The 17,207-nt window shown below is 37.9% G+C and overlaps 1 protein-coding gene across 3 annotated transcripts in view; it reads right to left on the bottom strand.

Moving 5' to 3' along the window:
* Window positions 1–17,207, bottom strand: part of LOC134539728 (5'-3' exonuclease PLD3-like) — a 91,279-nt gene that overhangs the window by 48,115 nt on the left and 25,957 nt on the right. The window contains exons 1-2 of one of the 3 annotated variants that reach the window (XM_063381979.1): window positions 6,994–7,188; window positions 5,102–5,229 (exon numbers count right to left, since the gene is read on the bottom strand). In XM_063381979.1, coding sequence (XP_063238049.1) covers window positions 5,102–5,229; window positions 6,994–7,062 — 197 coding nt within the window. In that variant the 5' untranslated portion in view covers window positions 7,063–7,188. Of the gene's footprint in view, window positions 1–5,101; window positions 5,230–6,993; window positions 7,189–17,207 lie in introns of those variants that run through there. The other 2 variants (XM_063381978.1, XM_063381980.1) reach the window with 2 other exon arrangements.

Genomic DNA, 17,207 nt, shown 5'->3' with positions numbered 1-17,207 from the left:
GTTGCTTGTTTCCAGAGAACTGGCTATTATGGGCTTGGCCGCCATGATTCTCTGTCGTCTGGGGGGAATAATGGTGGGGTGGCATTCGGGTTTCTTCGTGCCGGCCCTGGTATCGAGGTTCCTCCGTCTTGCGGTACTTCCTCGCGTACTCTCTCTCGTCTTCAGACGAGGATCTTGGGCGTCGGTCACGGGACTCCCTGGGAGGCCGTACTTCAGGCGAGTAGGAGCGGCGGCGGTTGTCGTTGCGGTCGTCCTTCCTCTTGCGCTGGTACATCTCTTCGTCGCTATGATAGTTCCTCGTATTTGACCACCAGGTCTTCCTCTTGTTGTAGGGGCCTTTGCGTTGGCTCATAGCGTACCGGCCATATGAGCTTTGCTCTCTGCCCTTGGGTTGCCACGTCATAGTGTGGACAGCTGCCTGACGGTTGTCCCTTGGCTTGTTGTCCCTGTTTTGCCAATAGTTATTCAGGGGTGGCTGGCGGTTCTGCTGGGGTACCCTCTCGTGGTCCTCCTTGGGTGCTGGCGTCCTGTCCATTTTCTCCAGCTTGTCGTAGTTCAGGAGCCTCTCTCTGAACTCTGTGACGTCTCGGTACGTCAGGCCGGACAACTGCTTTTGGTAGCGCAGCGGCAACTGAGTGAGTATTGCCGCTACGAACTCCTCGTCCGTCATGGGCAAGTCGAGGTATCTAGTTTTCTCAAACATTGTTGAGAGGTGGGCTTCCAGCGTTGTGCCCTTCCTGGGGTCATACCTCTCAGTATGGAGCTGGGCACGCAGATTGCTCTGAATGCGCAGACTCCAATACTGCTGGCGGAACATGGCCTGGAAGTGATTGTAGCTACTGGTGGTTGCACTCAGCATTTCCCACCAGTAGAAAGCCTGCCCTTTCAACGCACTGTTGAGGCATTTTAGTACCTCAGCCTCGCTGAGATTGAACGTGGCCGCATATTCCTCAAAGCGCTTCAAGAACCGTATAGGGTTCTCGGTAACCCTTCCTGAAAACGTGGGCATGGCCTCTGCCCAATGCTTGGCCGGGTGGTGGATCAGAGTAGCAGGGTCCATACTCGACGTGTTTACAAACGTCCTGCTACTTGGCCGATGAGTGATGGGGGTGACACGTGACGGTTCCTGGGGCAGGTGCTCAGTGTAGCACTCGGTGCCGCCCTGTTGCTTGCTTGTGGTGGGCAGTGTTGGAACAGTAGGTCCATGGCACTCGCTTGCCTGGGCCTGGCCTATACTACCAGCTGATGCAGCTGTAGGGCTCGGTTGGACAGATAGATTTTCAAACCTGTCCCTCAGCGTAGCTGTGGCCACCTCGATGTCACCAAGCCTACTCTCCAGGTGCTGGATGTGCTCACGCACCTCTTCCCTGGCGTTGGCCTGTCCTCGATGCTCGTTGGCCATCATGTTCCTCAGGGACGTGACGTGGGATTCCAACCCATCTACCCTGCTGTTGTATTGGGAGACCTGTTCGGCTATCTGCTGAATCTCCTCATGTTGTTGCAAGAGTCTAACCTCGATGCTGTGCTCGAGATTCCTTAGGCTGGCATTGTTCTGTTCCATGGCAGCATTGGTCTGTTCCAATCCAGCCCTCAACTCAGCCGTGAGATTGATGTTATTTTGCTCTAGTTTTTCAGTGAGAGCAGTGTTGTTTTGCTCTAGTTTTTCAGTGAGAACGGTGTTGTTTTTTTCCAATTTAGAGTCGTTCTGCTTCATCTGAGCATTTGTCTGCAGCAAGATCTGCATCAGTGACTCTAGTGTCACTGGTGGTGGAGTAGGAGTGCTATCCTGGGGTGCAATTGTGTGTAGGACAGTGTCATTTATGTTTTCCTGCTCCATGATTAGGGGAGATGTGAGCCGCCCTAACCTTTCCTCACAGGTGACTACAGGCGAATTCCCTGCAGATGATGAAGGATTCGACTCACTGCTTGAGGTTTGTGCAGTAGCATACTCCTCCCCTACACTTCGTGATCTTTCTCTACGAAAGTATTTGTTTTGTTCGTCGGCCATAGTGGTGTGCAAGGAAGTAATTGAAAAAAATAATGCGTTACACAAATAGTGCACTTGCACACAGTACTCGGATGGTACAGAATTTACACAAAAAAATTGTTGAGGTGTCCCTTAACCTCAAAATCGGCCCCACCGTATGGGCTCCAAATAAATATGTGCGGGAACCTTCTTAGTTGTTTAGGCCCCGCTAGGGTAGCCAATTAAATATGTAGAGCTACTTTCGTGCTGCTTAGTAGGCTCCACACACACACTTAAACGTTGGGCTGAATAAAACTGTGTAATAAATTAGATTTCTTAAATTGTGTGACTCTTCACTGGTAATGTTGACATAAGGTAAGTCACAGTTAGGTGTTATTTGATTGATATGGAACATACATAAATACACACTGGAGTAGGTGGAATTACAAATAACACAACACAACACTGTGAATATTAAATATAGAATTATTTTATTTCCAATGTAAAAACGATTTAAAAGATTTCAATCTTATTAATATATTTAATTATTATTCATATCCAAAACAACAACCTAACTTAACGGTGACATCATAGTAATTCAATAAAAGTTCAATTACCAGGAGTTATGTTGCGCACATTTAAATATTTTCAAAAGTCTTAATTCGGGTTCGTTGACACTACACAGTTTTTAATTAATATTTTTTTTTTAGGGAACTTAAATCAATTTACCTCGGCTAGATAGGTTCAAAATCATCGGCAGAGCTCAGAGCCTCTCATCTATAGGACCACTGAGTCTGTTAATTAATGTGTAAATTCGTAAAATTTATGTCCAAGTATTATTTAAATCCTCTATAAAGTCAATTTAATTCATGAAATCAATGTTTATAATAAGTTTCGGCGACGATGTGACGTAAAAACGGGAGTTTCGTGATTCGTGCATAAGATTAGGGCACAAAAAATCTGGGCACTTTTATTACTCACGTTAATCACTCCTATGATATTTATCTTTTTAGATAAATCCTATTTAAATGTTCTGAACTCCCTAATGGTTCATAATTATCATCCACTATCCGGGATGCCTGATGCTAGATAGCTAATTTTCAGGATTTAAATTCGCCGACGTCACGAAGTTGCCGCTCATTCAGCTGGCCATTGTAGAACTCTCTTTCTTACTAGTTTCCTCAAAATAACCAGTAAGACTCACTTTTAAATGGTGGCCCGTGATTGGCCAAAAGGACCGTTTCAGTTACCTAATTTCTTACCGAAAACGTAAACTCCGAACGCAACAATTGCGCGGATAACAAAATTTCACTTAAAATTCAAATACATAAATATTAAAATTAATAATTTACATAATAAAATTACGGCGTTAATTTTACCGTTTACAGTTTTCAAGTCCATTAGTCCTTAGAGGGGTATCAACAATACCTCGTTCAAATAGTCCGGTAAAAATCCAAAGAATCACTTTTCCATAGACATACATAACCAAATATTGCCGTTTCTGAAAATAAATGATATTATACATAGAGCAAACAAAAATAAAATAAATCGTAAATAATAATAAATAATTAAACTGTCAAAACAAACATGTTGCAGTACAGCGGCGATCCCTAAAATTGCTATGTTAATATTAATTGTAAGCCTTTTTGTTGTTTTCATCCATCTTCGCCCCAGTGCTGTGTAGTTTACTTGTGTTTCTTTAATTTAAATAAGTTACCTTAAATAACTATAGACGTTGCCCGGGCGGACCCGAACAGGCACGGACTTGGACGAGGATAGGAATGCTTTTATATGAATTATCATTAAATAAGTAAATAGTAACAAACTTTCCATTGTCAGTAATTTTTATATATTTTTAATGTTTATCTGTAATTTACTCAACTTTCGCCGGGGCACGGAGTCGTAGAATATAGTAACGGTAATTGCGTTGGCGCGAAGGGCGCCATGTTGCCACCTGCGAGCGATGAGCTCAGCCCAGTCCATCTTCATCACTGACCGAGAGCAGACGCGCCAGCACCCCGGGGACCTCAACCTTTGTTCTGCACTGACCAAGTAATTCTGTCTCGTTAAGTATTTCTGAATCTCTTTCGCTCGTCATCCTCGGGGCAGCTCTCGGCCAGCGGGCTGTTTAATTAATTAATTGTCTCAGTCGAGTTTTTTCATCACCGTGTAATAAGTATACTTTGCAGCATGGCCACGTGTGTGGACCATGCCCTCACCTAAACCGATTCGTGCCTAAGGCTTTTTAACCGTGTAATGTGTAACGTGTAACGGGCGTGTAGAGAGACGTGTTAGTGAAATTAAATCTGGAGAATAAATATAAAGTGAGTACTTATTTAATCACGTGGTGAGTGAGTCTAGGAGTGTGGCGTGCCCGACGCCTAGAGCGGGCCAGGTCTGGGTAGCTAGGATAGAAAGGGCTGGTAACTCGTCCCCACTTGGGCTACGTCACGCCCTGAGTGAGAGACTCCGCCGGGTCCACGTGCCCTTCCACGTGGTGGCGCCCATAGTTAACATCTCGAAATCACCGGCAATGCGCGATCAGCCCTCACACTTAACTCAGTCCTAGAGGAAGGGGGGGTCCGGGGGTCCTCCCCCGGAAAAATTTTGAATTTTAGATGCAAAATTGTGCTATTTAATGAGTTTCCGAACCAAAATATTAAATATACCAATCCAAGAATTTGATGACGTAGTATGTATTAAATATTAACGATCATCCCTAGATCTCGACCTCCCGACAAATCGCCGCTTTGTTGTTCTGGGCCATGGAATGGCTTGATACTCTGACAGTAGATGTAGTACAATTTAAATAAAATGCCATCTAGGAATTTACAATCATTTTACAGTATATTGACAATCATAAATTTGATTTTCTAATCAATGTGATCACCAATGCAACGTTTGTAACTACTGGTTGAGAAAAAAAACTACAACCAAACATTTATTCTGGGAAAAGGAGGGGGGCGAAATGCTACTCTCGCCCCTGCTGCCCCCCCTGTTCCGACATCCCTGAGTGTTCTGACGTGCTTTTCGGTGTTATTTCTGTTTTATCACAATTCACCATGTAATTGTGTCCCTCCGGATTAACGGCCCTTCTCTCTGTTCGACTCTCACCATTGCAACAACGCGATTTACCTTTTGTGGTTGTTTCCTAGGTCAGGCTCATGGTCCCCGCGCAGCATAAAATGAGAATCCCACAGCTCAAATTCTGCTTCGTCCGACACCACATCAAGCCTTCCGCCGCTGCTGTTCTCTAGCACAGGCTGCCAACAAGAGAGCAACACACGTGAGAAGCAATCACTTTGCATCATCCGCACCAATGCAAAAACAAGTGTGCCCATGGCGTCGGAAAAGAGAGACAGGGCATTTACATCAAACAGATGAAAACGTTAACAAGCAAAAAAAAAAAAATGCTTTCAATAAGTTTTTGTTCACCACTAGTAATACAGAGCATAATTCCCATCAAAATTATCAACACTTCTTTCATATCTAATGGTGACAATTTGTGTAACCATTTTCCCAGTCATCAACTAAGACTTAATAAACTAAAACAGTGTTAGTAAAAAAAAAACCTTCAAAACCCTCATAAACAAAATGTTTTTACAGAATCCCAAGAAATTACACAGCACTTATAATACTAAAGGTTTTTAGAAAAAACATGATTATGAAATACCATGTTGTGTTTGATTAATGGTAAAATGATTATTTACATGTATTAAAGAATGAATAATGCAAACATCACAGAAGTGAACATTACAGTAAAATGCAAACGTAATACTAATGGAATAACCTTGGTTTAGTGCACAATGGAAAAATATCACTTATACAGAACATATTCTTCCAAAATTATAGTCCCTAAAAGTAAGGGTATTTGGAAAACTGTATTACAAATTTTTGTAAATAACAGTTTACTTAGTTAATGCAAACCTCGTTATTACAAAGTGTCAAAATGTTGGACCTTTCCGGTCTGTATTAATGAGGTGTGGTTGTACTGTTACCATCAAAAGCTTGAAATTTTGCAAAATGTGTTCTTTTCCTTCCTGGTGACAAAATTTTGCAAAGATATAACTATACAGTGATTTTTTTTGTTACCAAATCTTGTTGTACAGAAATGACTGGGTCCAAGAAACGGGAAATATATTTAAAGTTCAATAATTTAACTCTAATTCAATCCGCACATGCTAAAAATGGCCTTAGTCACAAAAAGTGGCAAAGTGAGTTAAGCATGAAAATAGCTTAAGAGGAAGTGAAAGAGCATAGAATAAAAGTATTTTCGGATTTTTAGCATTTTTTTTGGCATCTACCGCGATTGTAAATATTTACCCAATGGTCGGTTCACCTACGCGGAAAAAAATCATACTCGTCTCGTAAACAAGAAACAATGGTGGCCGCCTGAATTCACAGGTATTGTGATGAAAATCTAAAAATTCGATATCTCCTAAAGTATTTGGAATTTCTTATCTCCGCCGGTTTTAATGTAAAGAGGAAGTGAAAGAGCATATAATAAAAGTAATTTCAGATTTTAGAATTATTTTTCGCAAATACCGCTACTCTACATGTTCAAAATTTAAAAATTCCATATCTCCTAAAGTATTTGGAATTTCTTATCTCCGCCGGTTGATTTGAAAAGAGGAAGTGAAAGAGCATAGAATAAAAGTATTTTCGGATTTTTAGCATTTTTTTTGGCATCTACCGCGATTGTAAATATTTACCATTTCCTTGTAACCTATAACCACAAGTTGCGTCCCACGTTTGTGAATCGTTTCATCATTCAGAAATAAAAGTCAGTACATCAGTAAAATCACCACAGTTTCAGCAAGTACCTACTACTGAATACAAGGAGTACTCGCCTTTATTTAAATGCTTTCAGTTATTTCAATACTGTAACACAACCGTACCTAAATATAGGGTTTATGTCTAGCTATTTCAAAAATAACAAAGCTTATACACGGCTAAGTTCCACTACAAACAAGTTGGCACTGTACTGAGCATGCAAGTCGAAATTTATAAAGAAAATATTTACTTGCCTGTCTTACAGTTTCTTTTCTGTCTGCATTAAAATCTAACCAGACCATTGCTGTTTCAATGCTTGTCATATCACGTACAAACTGGTTTTTATAATAACTTACATTATTTGTACTTATTTATTATAACATACACCGCACATTCTGAGTATTCTATTCAGTAATACTGTAAACAAAGAACAAGTGCAGCTGTACGTGATAAATTTTGACAGGAACTGATACCAACATAACAAAACTTATACAACCTATATTTGTTAAATCAATATGAATAGGAAACCACTTGCAGGTTCAAAGAAAATTACCTATATCTGTACTCGAACCTACTCATTACACTGTAAAATCTTCAAACGAAAAATCTTCAAATTTTTCTAAATTTAAAATTTGTAAAAAAAGATATACTCTCGTGATTTTGGGGCTGTCACTACTGGCTAGGCGGGAGTGAAAGAGAGTTCTTTGAGTGAAATAGAATAGAAGATAGTTTAGTATATTTTAATAAAATCATTTTACAAAAATAAATTAATATATAAACAATTTTCTTATTTCTTGGGTGTGCGTGTGTTGCATTTTAATAGTTCTTTTTTTAACGGTGCGGCACCTTACCATCATGAATGCTTACTAAAGACCCAACAATGTCTTCAAATTACGAACGATAAAAAACAGTTTTACGGTAAGAAAGTACATTTAACTACTATATAATTTCAGAACTTTATTTAGAGTTTTTCACCTGAAGTTTTAGCTGTAGTTGATTTTTTTTTACTTTGCCTATAAACTAATTAGTATTTACAGTTTTTATGTCAAGTATGGATGGTGTCAGAGTACAGGATGTAATAAAAATCGCTACCCAAATATTCAAGGTAAAAAGGGGGAGTTAATGTGAAACGTTCGATTACATCGTTCTGTAATATCTTGACTCTAAGCATCTCTCCTGGATTTTGCCATTTATAGCTTGTATTGCATAAATACAATAATCAAATAAATGTAGGCAACAATTACGCACAAAATCTACAATAATAACGGCACTATTGTACACAGTATTTCTTTAGTTTGCAAAGCATGTTTGCTGACATTGAATTCACTTCTTGAGAAATATTTAAATTTTCTTTTTAAAATCATTTTATTAGAAGTTATAATTTATTTTCTACATCTTAGTGTTCCTGTATGGATATCGAATATTATTTTAACATTTGTTTTCCGTATTCAATCCATCACGATATCTTGACTTCTATCAGCGACTGATAGAGTTCTGACCGCCCTAGGCTAATTATGAGGACGCGCCCCCGCCATGTGTGTGTGGGTTACGCTAAAAAGTAGTATATTAGTTTTGACTTTGTTTACTAGTGTGAAAATTTTAACATGGTTCATATACTACCTATAAAAGTATTCATATCGATCTGCAAGCGAAACTAACGTTGCCCTTTAATCTGCATGACATTCAACCTTACATAGGGTGGCAAACCATTTTTTTTTTTTAGCTGACCGTACATAAATGCAAAGCACGCATTATACGACCAAAATCATGACAAGTGACTGCAGTCTACCAAGTAGAAAACCAAATCCATTTCGTGTTTGGCCGCATGACTTGTATTGGCTGCAATGATGCTAGATTAATAGTGCATGCGAAGACACGATTTCAGCGGACACCCCCCCCCCCCCCCCCCGGGTTCCTCGCGCCCTAGGCTGCAGCCTAATTAATTAGCCTAAGGGTTAATCAGGCCCTGACTTCTATATAATATGCCATGTGGCTTGCTTGTTTGCCTGCTTGTTTACGTATGCCCCTCTCCTGAAGTCGCGACTAATTGGCCTTTGCCATTCTTAAGGGTAGTGCCACACAACAAAAATCAAATGAAAAAAATTACTGCAAGCTTGTCATAGGTAAACTAATTAGCTTGAATCAAGCTTGCTGCAAGCTAACTACTTTCCATGGCATGCTTGCTGCAAACTTGCTATGTGTAAACTAGTTAGTATGAATAATTAAGCTTGATGTGAGCAAACATACTTGCCATGACAGCTTGCTTCAAATTTTTCATGTGTAAACTTGTTGCTACACACTAACATACTTGCAATTTAAAACTTTCTTCAAGCTTTAGGCAGGCCTAATTCAAGTCAGCATTAAACTTGCCGCAGGCTTACTTGCTATGTGGGAAGTGATTATAACTATTAAGAAAACTTGAGTGACGTTTCGTCGGTATGTGATATAACACTTCATAAATATCATGTGACAGATTTTGTAACGGAGAAAAAAATGGGAGAGAGCAATCGTGAAAATTTTGCAGGAATAACCCTTAAAAAAAAGTAGTGACAAAAACCCGAAATAACAAAAATGCATGGACGACACCGATTCTTAAACTTGAATTCTGAATTAAACATATCTTAATTCTCATCGTTAGACAAAGTGATACTGACTAGAACCCAGACGCCCTAGAACGAGGGGCAAGGAGGGCCCATGGGCCCCCTCCCTTTTTTTTCTTTCTTCTGAAGCAACTCATTAACCGCATAGAATTACTAATGTATGGCTCAATTCATGACCACTTAGTATGCAAATTTAGAGAGGTCTTCTCTTTGATTACGTTTGATTACATTTAATGGATCAGCTGAACAAACAAACATATTTAAAAATCTCTTAAGATAGTAAAGGTTACCGGTAATAAGTATCTTACTAACATTTTGGAGGTCATTTCATCCATTCGTTTGTCGAAAGGCTTGGTAAGGTTTTGATGGATGGACAAATGGAATTTTCCGGGCCATCTGATTGGCTGCAAGTCATGTTATTGACGGACGGACGGGTGATGGAAGTATCAGACGGATCATTGTGAGTCCAACAACTTGGCTTCTCCTCGCCGTTCACGTAATGCATTAAGTTATAAAGTTACGGCGCTTTTCCGCAACATAAAATTCGCACCACATACTTACTCGACCGTAAATGTCATGGATTGACCTTATAGATGACACGTCAAAACCGTCAAGATGTGGGAAAGGTTACAGGATAGATTTTTTAATGTCTCATACTATAAATGTTTTTCTCCGCCTTCAGCAGTATGCACCTGGTATAAATTAAAAGTATGGTCTATAAAATTGAAATTGTATGCACATAATAATTTGTAATGTATGATTTTTTATAATTGAATTAAAACACCGATTGAACACAAATAGAGAGGATGGACACAAATTAAGCAGAATATGAGACCCACTCTTCAGAAATCCTCAAAACCTAGCTCTGCATCCAGCAACAGGTAAATCGCCTCTGGTTGGCCAAACAGCCCAGCCAACAAGAAGTAAATAGGCCACTGATTGGCCAGCATACTCCCAGTCAAACACAGTAGCCCAGCTTCGATTGGCCAAACCAACAGGCCAAGCATAAGAAAGGAAGGCTCTGTCTGATTGGCCCACAGCTGCAGGCAATCTGGAAACGCTCCCCTCTCATGGGAGAGAGTATTAAAAGGCAGGAGAACTTGCAATAACATCAGTAGGTAACTGCTACCCTGATGATGGCGACTGCGACGTCGACCGAAACGTCGGTCTTACCTTCGTCTTCGACGCGGCTACAACCCAGAAACCAAGTAACTCCATACAAGGGCCGCGAAAGCCTGCGCGCTTTATTTATGCCTTTTTAGTTTCCTGTAACAGAAAAGGAGTAATTGAGGAATTATTTTGTTATTCTCTTGCGTTCTTCTCTTTTTCAACTTTGGCGTCACCGGTGTGTTTCCACTCGGAGGTCGGCCTCGCCTTTTATGCTTGTTGGGTCCCCGTGTGGAAATAAGGTCTCGTGGGCCTTCGAAATGCCGCGTCATCAAACTCAACTCAACTCTCAAAGTTGCGAGAACAATTTAAGGTGATCTGAGAACCCCCTAGAACCTTCCAGACAGCCTGGCGGCCGGACTCACGGGAAGGAGGGGGGAATATAAAAAAAGTGACCCATTAATGGAGGGTCCATGTAGTGGTCGGGGAAGTAGTCCCCGAACTGGCTGGCCGGCCTCGTCTCTAGCAGCCTCGCAACATTATTGTAATGAAAAAAAAAAGCACGACAGTTAAAACAAACTATTTGCTATATAGTTCAGGTATAACAAAGGTATGAGTCATAATTTACACAGTGTAAGTTACGAAATTTTCTAATCTTCCGTTTACGAAATGTTGATCAGAAATTAGTCACTAAATCCTAAATAATTGCCCGCGGTTGTAAAGTGATTAGATCACTCGCCTACCACTAGGATAACCCGTATTAGAAGGTGAGTTTTCTCGGGTTACTCCCGTTTTCTCCAACCACTGCATTACTTAGATACCCCACACCTATATTATCCCTGCTCACTCCTTCTTCAGTCTATCTCTGGGAAGACAGCCGTCTCGTAATAGTGTCAGCTCCATTCCATGCATATTAAACTTGCCCCTGTCGGGTTAATTTTAATAAAATATCTATTATGAAGTAAGTGAAGTTTAAAATTGTTATAAATTGTCTGATAATAATAACAACAAACATTTCTGTAAGCTGTAAGCAGTGTTATGATTATTAGCAAAGTTGTTGTTACAATAATTAAAATGATATTGTATAAATGGCTTAGAGTGTTTATAAAATTGTGATTATAGATTTTTTAAAATATATTATGGAAAATATCTCCCAAGATGAACGCAATGCTCTAACTCGTGTATTTTCTATACCTATAAAACAGTACCGTGACTGACTGACATAACTGACTCACAGACAACGCAGTCTTAAGCCTAGAGGTTTGAAATTGGGAGGAAATATTCCTCGAGTACGTTAGGGGTGCACCAAGGAGGAATTTTTGAAATTGAAAAGAGGTGGTAAAGTTTGAATAAAGATTTTTTTTAAAATTAAAGTTACGATGGTGAAATTTTGTAAATATACTCTTCGGAAGAAACAAACTAACACGTGTTGCATTTTTTTGTTGAAACGTTAAAGATCCTAATTCCGCTTTTGGTCGAAAATTCCCTTGACAACGAATGTTGCATTGTTGATGCTTCCTTCGTCTCCATAACAGCGACTATTGCGTTATTAGTCTCTGTTAAAATGTTGCGGGGGCGTTAGTTAAGATGAAAATTTCCCGTTTCTCAAGTAAATGTCCTACAGACTTAAAACTCAGTAGTGATGTTCCTCATATCTCATATACAAACATCAGCTGACATTTCCGAAAATATCCCAAGGGTGCTTTAGTCCGGGCAACGCAAAGTACTTTAGCTAGTTATTTATATAATTCGTACTCCGTACGTGTGGGTTGTGGTGGAATTTAAGTTTTTTTTAAATGTTTTAATTACTTGCGAATTTTGGCAAGATAGCGTGAGTTTTTCCACTTCAATGTATTTGTTCACGTGCTACAACCTCGGTGGTCAGTTCACGGCTGAAGTGATTGCGTGTTCTTCGATACGTCGATACTCGTTCGGGTTCCCTATCGAATACCAGCCGTGTTCAAAGAGTCCCAGACCGGGAGAGCCAATGCTTAACTCTAAAGCCAGCGTGAAAATTTTATTTATTTATTTTTCTCTCCTGGCTGATTTTCTTCTGGGAACTTAAAGCTTCGTGATATTTTCTCTTCGCAGAACATATGCATCTCGCTCACCTCTCACCAAACGATTATTTGATGAAGGTCACGAATGCAGGGTTCTATCTAAACTTTATGTTCAAGTAAAAAAAAAAAGGTTAAACATTTATACTGATTTTAGCAATAATTTTAACATATTTTACTAAAAAAATGCACTTCGATGAAGTAAACAGTAAAAATAAAGAAGAGTTCATATCAAATGCATATGATTCAGTTTCGAAAACTCTGTACTAGTTTAGTTTATTCATAGTTCACACAGAAAAGTTCACTTCCATTTATAACTGTGTTTATCAATAGTTTTGCATTTTTTTAAAGTGGTTTTTGTAAGGTTTACTTTTAAGTGATAGATAAAGTTAAAACTACAGCAATTTTTCTCTGAGGCTTGCTGTTCTATATATATATATATATATATATATATATATATATATATATATATACATACATACATATATACATATATATGTGTGTGTGTATATATATGTATATAATATATATACATACACACACAGATCAGGTTCACAATAGTAGATTTTGTAGACAGAAACGATGCTATTTTGTATACAAAAATAACGAAGTAATTTCTGCATAATTTTTCGTATGTCATATCCAACGAAACTAAAAAAAAGGACCAAATATAAAATTTTGTGTTCGTAATTTTGGTTCAAACCTACTAAAATAATAAACAAAAACTCTCGTAGGTTATTTACTTGTTTTACTTATTTTAAGATCGTAAATTAGTAGTTTGGTCAACCACAGAAAGTGTAATCAAATGCTGCAGTTTGCCACTGGACTTGGCTTTGTAAAAAATATTTTTTTACAATGAAAACCACGCGATGCGAAACGCAGGGGCGAAAATCTATTGGATTCGTAGGGCCCAATCTGCGACTCAAGTCATCTGTGGATAGGGTGCTTGCATGTTCGTACTTCCCTTATTTTAAAACTAGCTAATGCCCGGCATGCGTTGCTATACCTCTTTCAGTTTGTTTTGTAATTTGTTAAAAGTAGGTGCTCTATCTCTGCATATATGTCCCGCTACAAATCCTACAATTATATTACTATCTATATATAAAAATATCTCTATATATCTCTACCTCTATATCTATGTATATCTCCATATCACTCTCTATATATCTTTCTATGTATCTATGTGTATTTTTAATATATCAATCTATCTCCCTATTTATATCTATCTACATCTATATATCCCTCGCTCTATCTCTATGTCTCTCTATATATCTGTATATTTCCCTCTATCTATCTCTCTATGTCTCCCTCTATGTCTATAACTCTCTATGTGTTTACCTTCATATCTATATCTTTATCTTTATAATACAGAGGACGAACACACAAACATTCATTTATATATGTTTACCTATATATATTTTTATCCAACTATTTACCTGTCACGGCTGTGACATAGATATATAAAAACACGCGCGTATTCGATTGGAACGTCTTGTCGAAATTTCAAAGCAATCGGTGAAGAACTTTCTGAGATTTAAGATTTTGAACCAACAAACATTTACATATTGATTTATATAGACAACTCGATTTTTACTTACGTTATGTTTACTAGGTTAAGCGGGCATAGCAGAATATGCTTTCTCAGTTATTAATCAGTGACTATAAAGAGTGGAGCATGAAATATTTCCATGCATAACTTATTCTTGTGAAAATGTTTGAAATATTTGCTAACGTATATACAGTTAGCATTTAAGGAAACTATATTTTATAAAAAAAAACTACATGTAACTAATTGATAACATACCACCCAGTGAGGGGCTTATTTTACTACAGGTTGTCCTCGCCCCCTTACCGAACATCCATCGATGGGCGGAAGTATGCACAGTTAGCATTGTTGCATTTGAAGTATTCCAGTGGCGTGTTCAGAAAGCTATCCTGAGATAATAATTCAGAATATTTTCAAATCTTTAGAAATGTTAAATACTAACCGCATTGGATTGCGGCAACTTGCGAAACAAGGAAATGATAGGTGCATCCTTAATTGTAAACCTAAGAAATGTATAATTAAATATATATATATATATATATATATATATATATACATATATATACTATATATACATATACGAATTTCCCAAGTTCTTTGAGTGACTCCTTGCATCGGTAATGACTGAGATAATCATTATTTTGGCCATTTGCCATTGCTAGTTTAAACTATTATGTCACAAAGACAACCCGAAGAACGGACATCATCATTGGGTTCCTCTTTCTGTCGCTGTGATGTACATGGTTGTTGTGTGCATGTATTTACTGTTTTTGTTGCAATTATTTTCGTTGTTAGCCCACTGTGTTCGTCTGTGCTGTGATATTGTTCTGAATAATTTCCTTCCATGGAATTCTCTGTGCTGATCATACATGTAACGTTTTACATCAGCTGATTTTGGCTTGGATTTAGGTATATTTAAAAGAAATAATACCTATTGTAGCCGTTACCACGGTGCGACTTTCGGAAAATTTTTATATAGTTTTTCGATTCATGGTCCATTACCCTAAAACCATCAACTCAAAAGTTTATATATAGGTATATAATATCACAATTTTGTGGATACGATAACTGCCACAATTTTTCACATATCACTTCCAAACTGATATATATATATATATATATATATATATATATATATATATATATAAAATCTAGTTGCGGAAAATATCGATCGAGTTCGTTAATGGGAAATATCCGACCAAAGGGGTAGAAATGGGGAAGGTTTTTTGAAAAACAGAAAAATCGCTGTAACTCCCATAATATGAAAAAAAAAAAAAAAAAACATCCATTTGAACTTATTATAACTCGTAGGAGTAATGCCAAAATCATTTTTTGAATAAGTTTTTGATACTACCAACCATAGCTACAAGGGGCTGATAAACCAGGGTTAGAGGACAAAAATAAATCATAACTTCCTTCATAGGAACACCATCGAATTCGTGCAAATTTTGTATTAATCTTGTATTTTTATCTAAAACTTTTGTTGAAAAGTATTTTTGATTTGACCAACTATTGCTGCAAGGGGTTGAAAAAATAAGGGGTAGAATATAAAAAAAATCATAATTCACGTACCATGTTCACTGTTGAATTTGTTCTGTTTTGTTGTAAAACCTTAAATAATTGTCTAGCTTTCATCTGAAATAATTTTTTATATTATCAACCATTACTGCAAGGGGTAGAATAAACAAAGGTTGGAGGTTGTGCCTTTCGTAGGCACATCGAATTCATTCGGATATTTTGTAAATCATATAATTTTTAGCGAAAACTTTTGTCTGAAACAATTTTTGATAGTACAAACCATTACTGGAAGGGGTGGAAATAACAAGGATAGAAATACAATATGTAATTACTTTTTTTAATAGATATAGCTACTATCAAAACCATTATATTTTTTTTGTAAAACCTTTGGCTAAAACATATTTTTTTAACAGAGGTTGAAATTTAAGATTAGTTAAAACTTTCTTAGTATCAAATTCGTCGGAATTTATTAATAACCGTCTTACATATTAGTGCAAGGGATGAAAAAGTTTTTGATGATCAAAAATAATTGCATAACTACCTTAGTAGGCATAATATGAAATTCGTAAGACATAAAATGCTCGATGCATTAAGTTTAAAACATTCAAAATATTTTCGCTGCATGGAATATGAGAAAATGTTTTAAGGATTTTTTTAAATATTGGCGAACATATAGGATGTTATGTAGGATATATTAAGTTTTTTTAATGTTCCAGGAGTTTGTAGAGTATTCCAAAATATTTCAAATATTTCGAAATCTACCTGCGCCTGTAGGCTGTACCGAAAGGGATATTTTTTCCTGTGTGCTTGTGTATTAATCTTTCTTTTTTCGTTCTTTGGATTTTATCTATGATATACAGTGCAAACTACCAATGGCGTATGACCAAAATAATGATTTAAACTGATTTTCCAGTTAAAATTCGACGTTGGTCACGAACTCGTCTGGTTTCTTGTATGACGAAGAAAAAATTTCGGGGAAAATAAAATTGAGGTCTGGAAACAGGTGTCACCCGAGATAAAAAGTGTAGTGCGGTTACTCTATAATCTTAGAATGATTTTCAAAACCGTCATTTTACAACCTCCCCCCCCCCCCCTCTCCCCACGTGCACTAACACTCCCTCCATTAGCGTGCGTTAGTCGTGCGACCGAGCACGTGGTGAACTCTGTAATCAAGGACCAATTGCGGTCGAGAAAATATTCCACAGCTTAGCGTCACGACACACAGCTGGGAGGAATAAGAGAGAAGTACAGGGTTTCCATAAAATAATGTCCCAGTTTCAATGGCATATTATAACAATTTAATTTGGAATATGTACAACAAATCATACATCACATTGAAGGTAAACTAACCTGGTTTTTTTTCCCGTACAAATGTTCAATATGTGCACCTTAAGTTATGTGTAGACTTGCCATACGTCCCGGTTTCGCCGGGACAGTCCCGGATATACTGGGTTGTCCCGGTGTCCCGCCCGGTTGTTGAAATTGTCCCGGTTTAGATTCAGGACACAGTTTCTTGGAAATAATTGAGCAAAATTATTAGATCAGAGAATGATTAATCTGCTCTTGTGTGATCAGTAACATTTTGGTAAGTAACACAGTAATACAAATTTACAGAAGTCGGCAGCAGAGAAGTCCGTTGG

The sequence above is a fragment of the Bacillus rossius genome, chromosome 15, assembly GCF_032445375.1.
Source record: "Bacillus rossius redtenbacheri isolate Brsri chromosome 15, Brsri_v3, whole genome shotgun sequence".
Lineage (NCBI taxonomy): Eukaryota > Metazoa > Arthropoda > Insecta > Phasmatodea > Bacillidae > Bacillus > Bacillus rossius.
The sequence above is the reverse complement of the archived record's forward strand: the minus strand, read 5'-3'. Positions and strand labels throughout refer to the sequence as shown.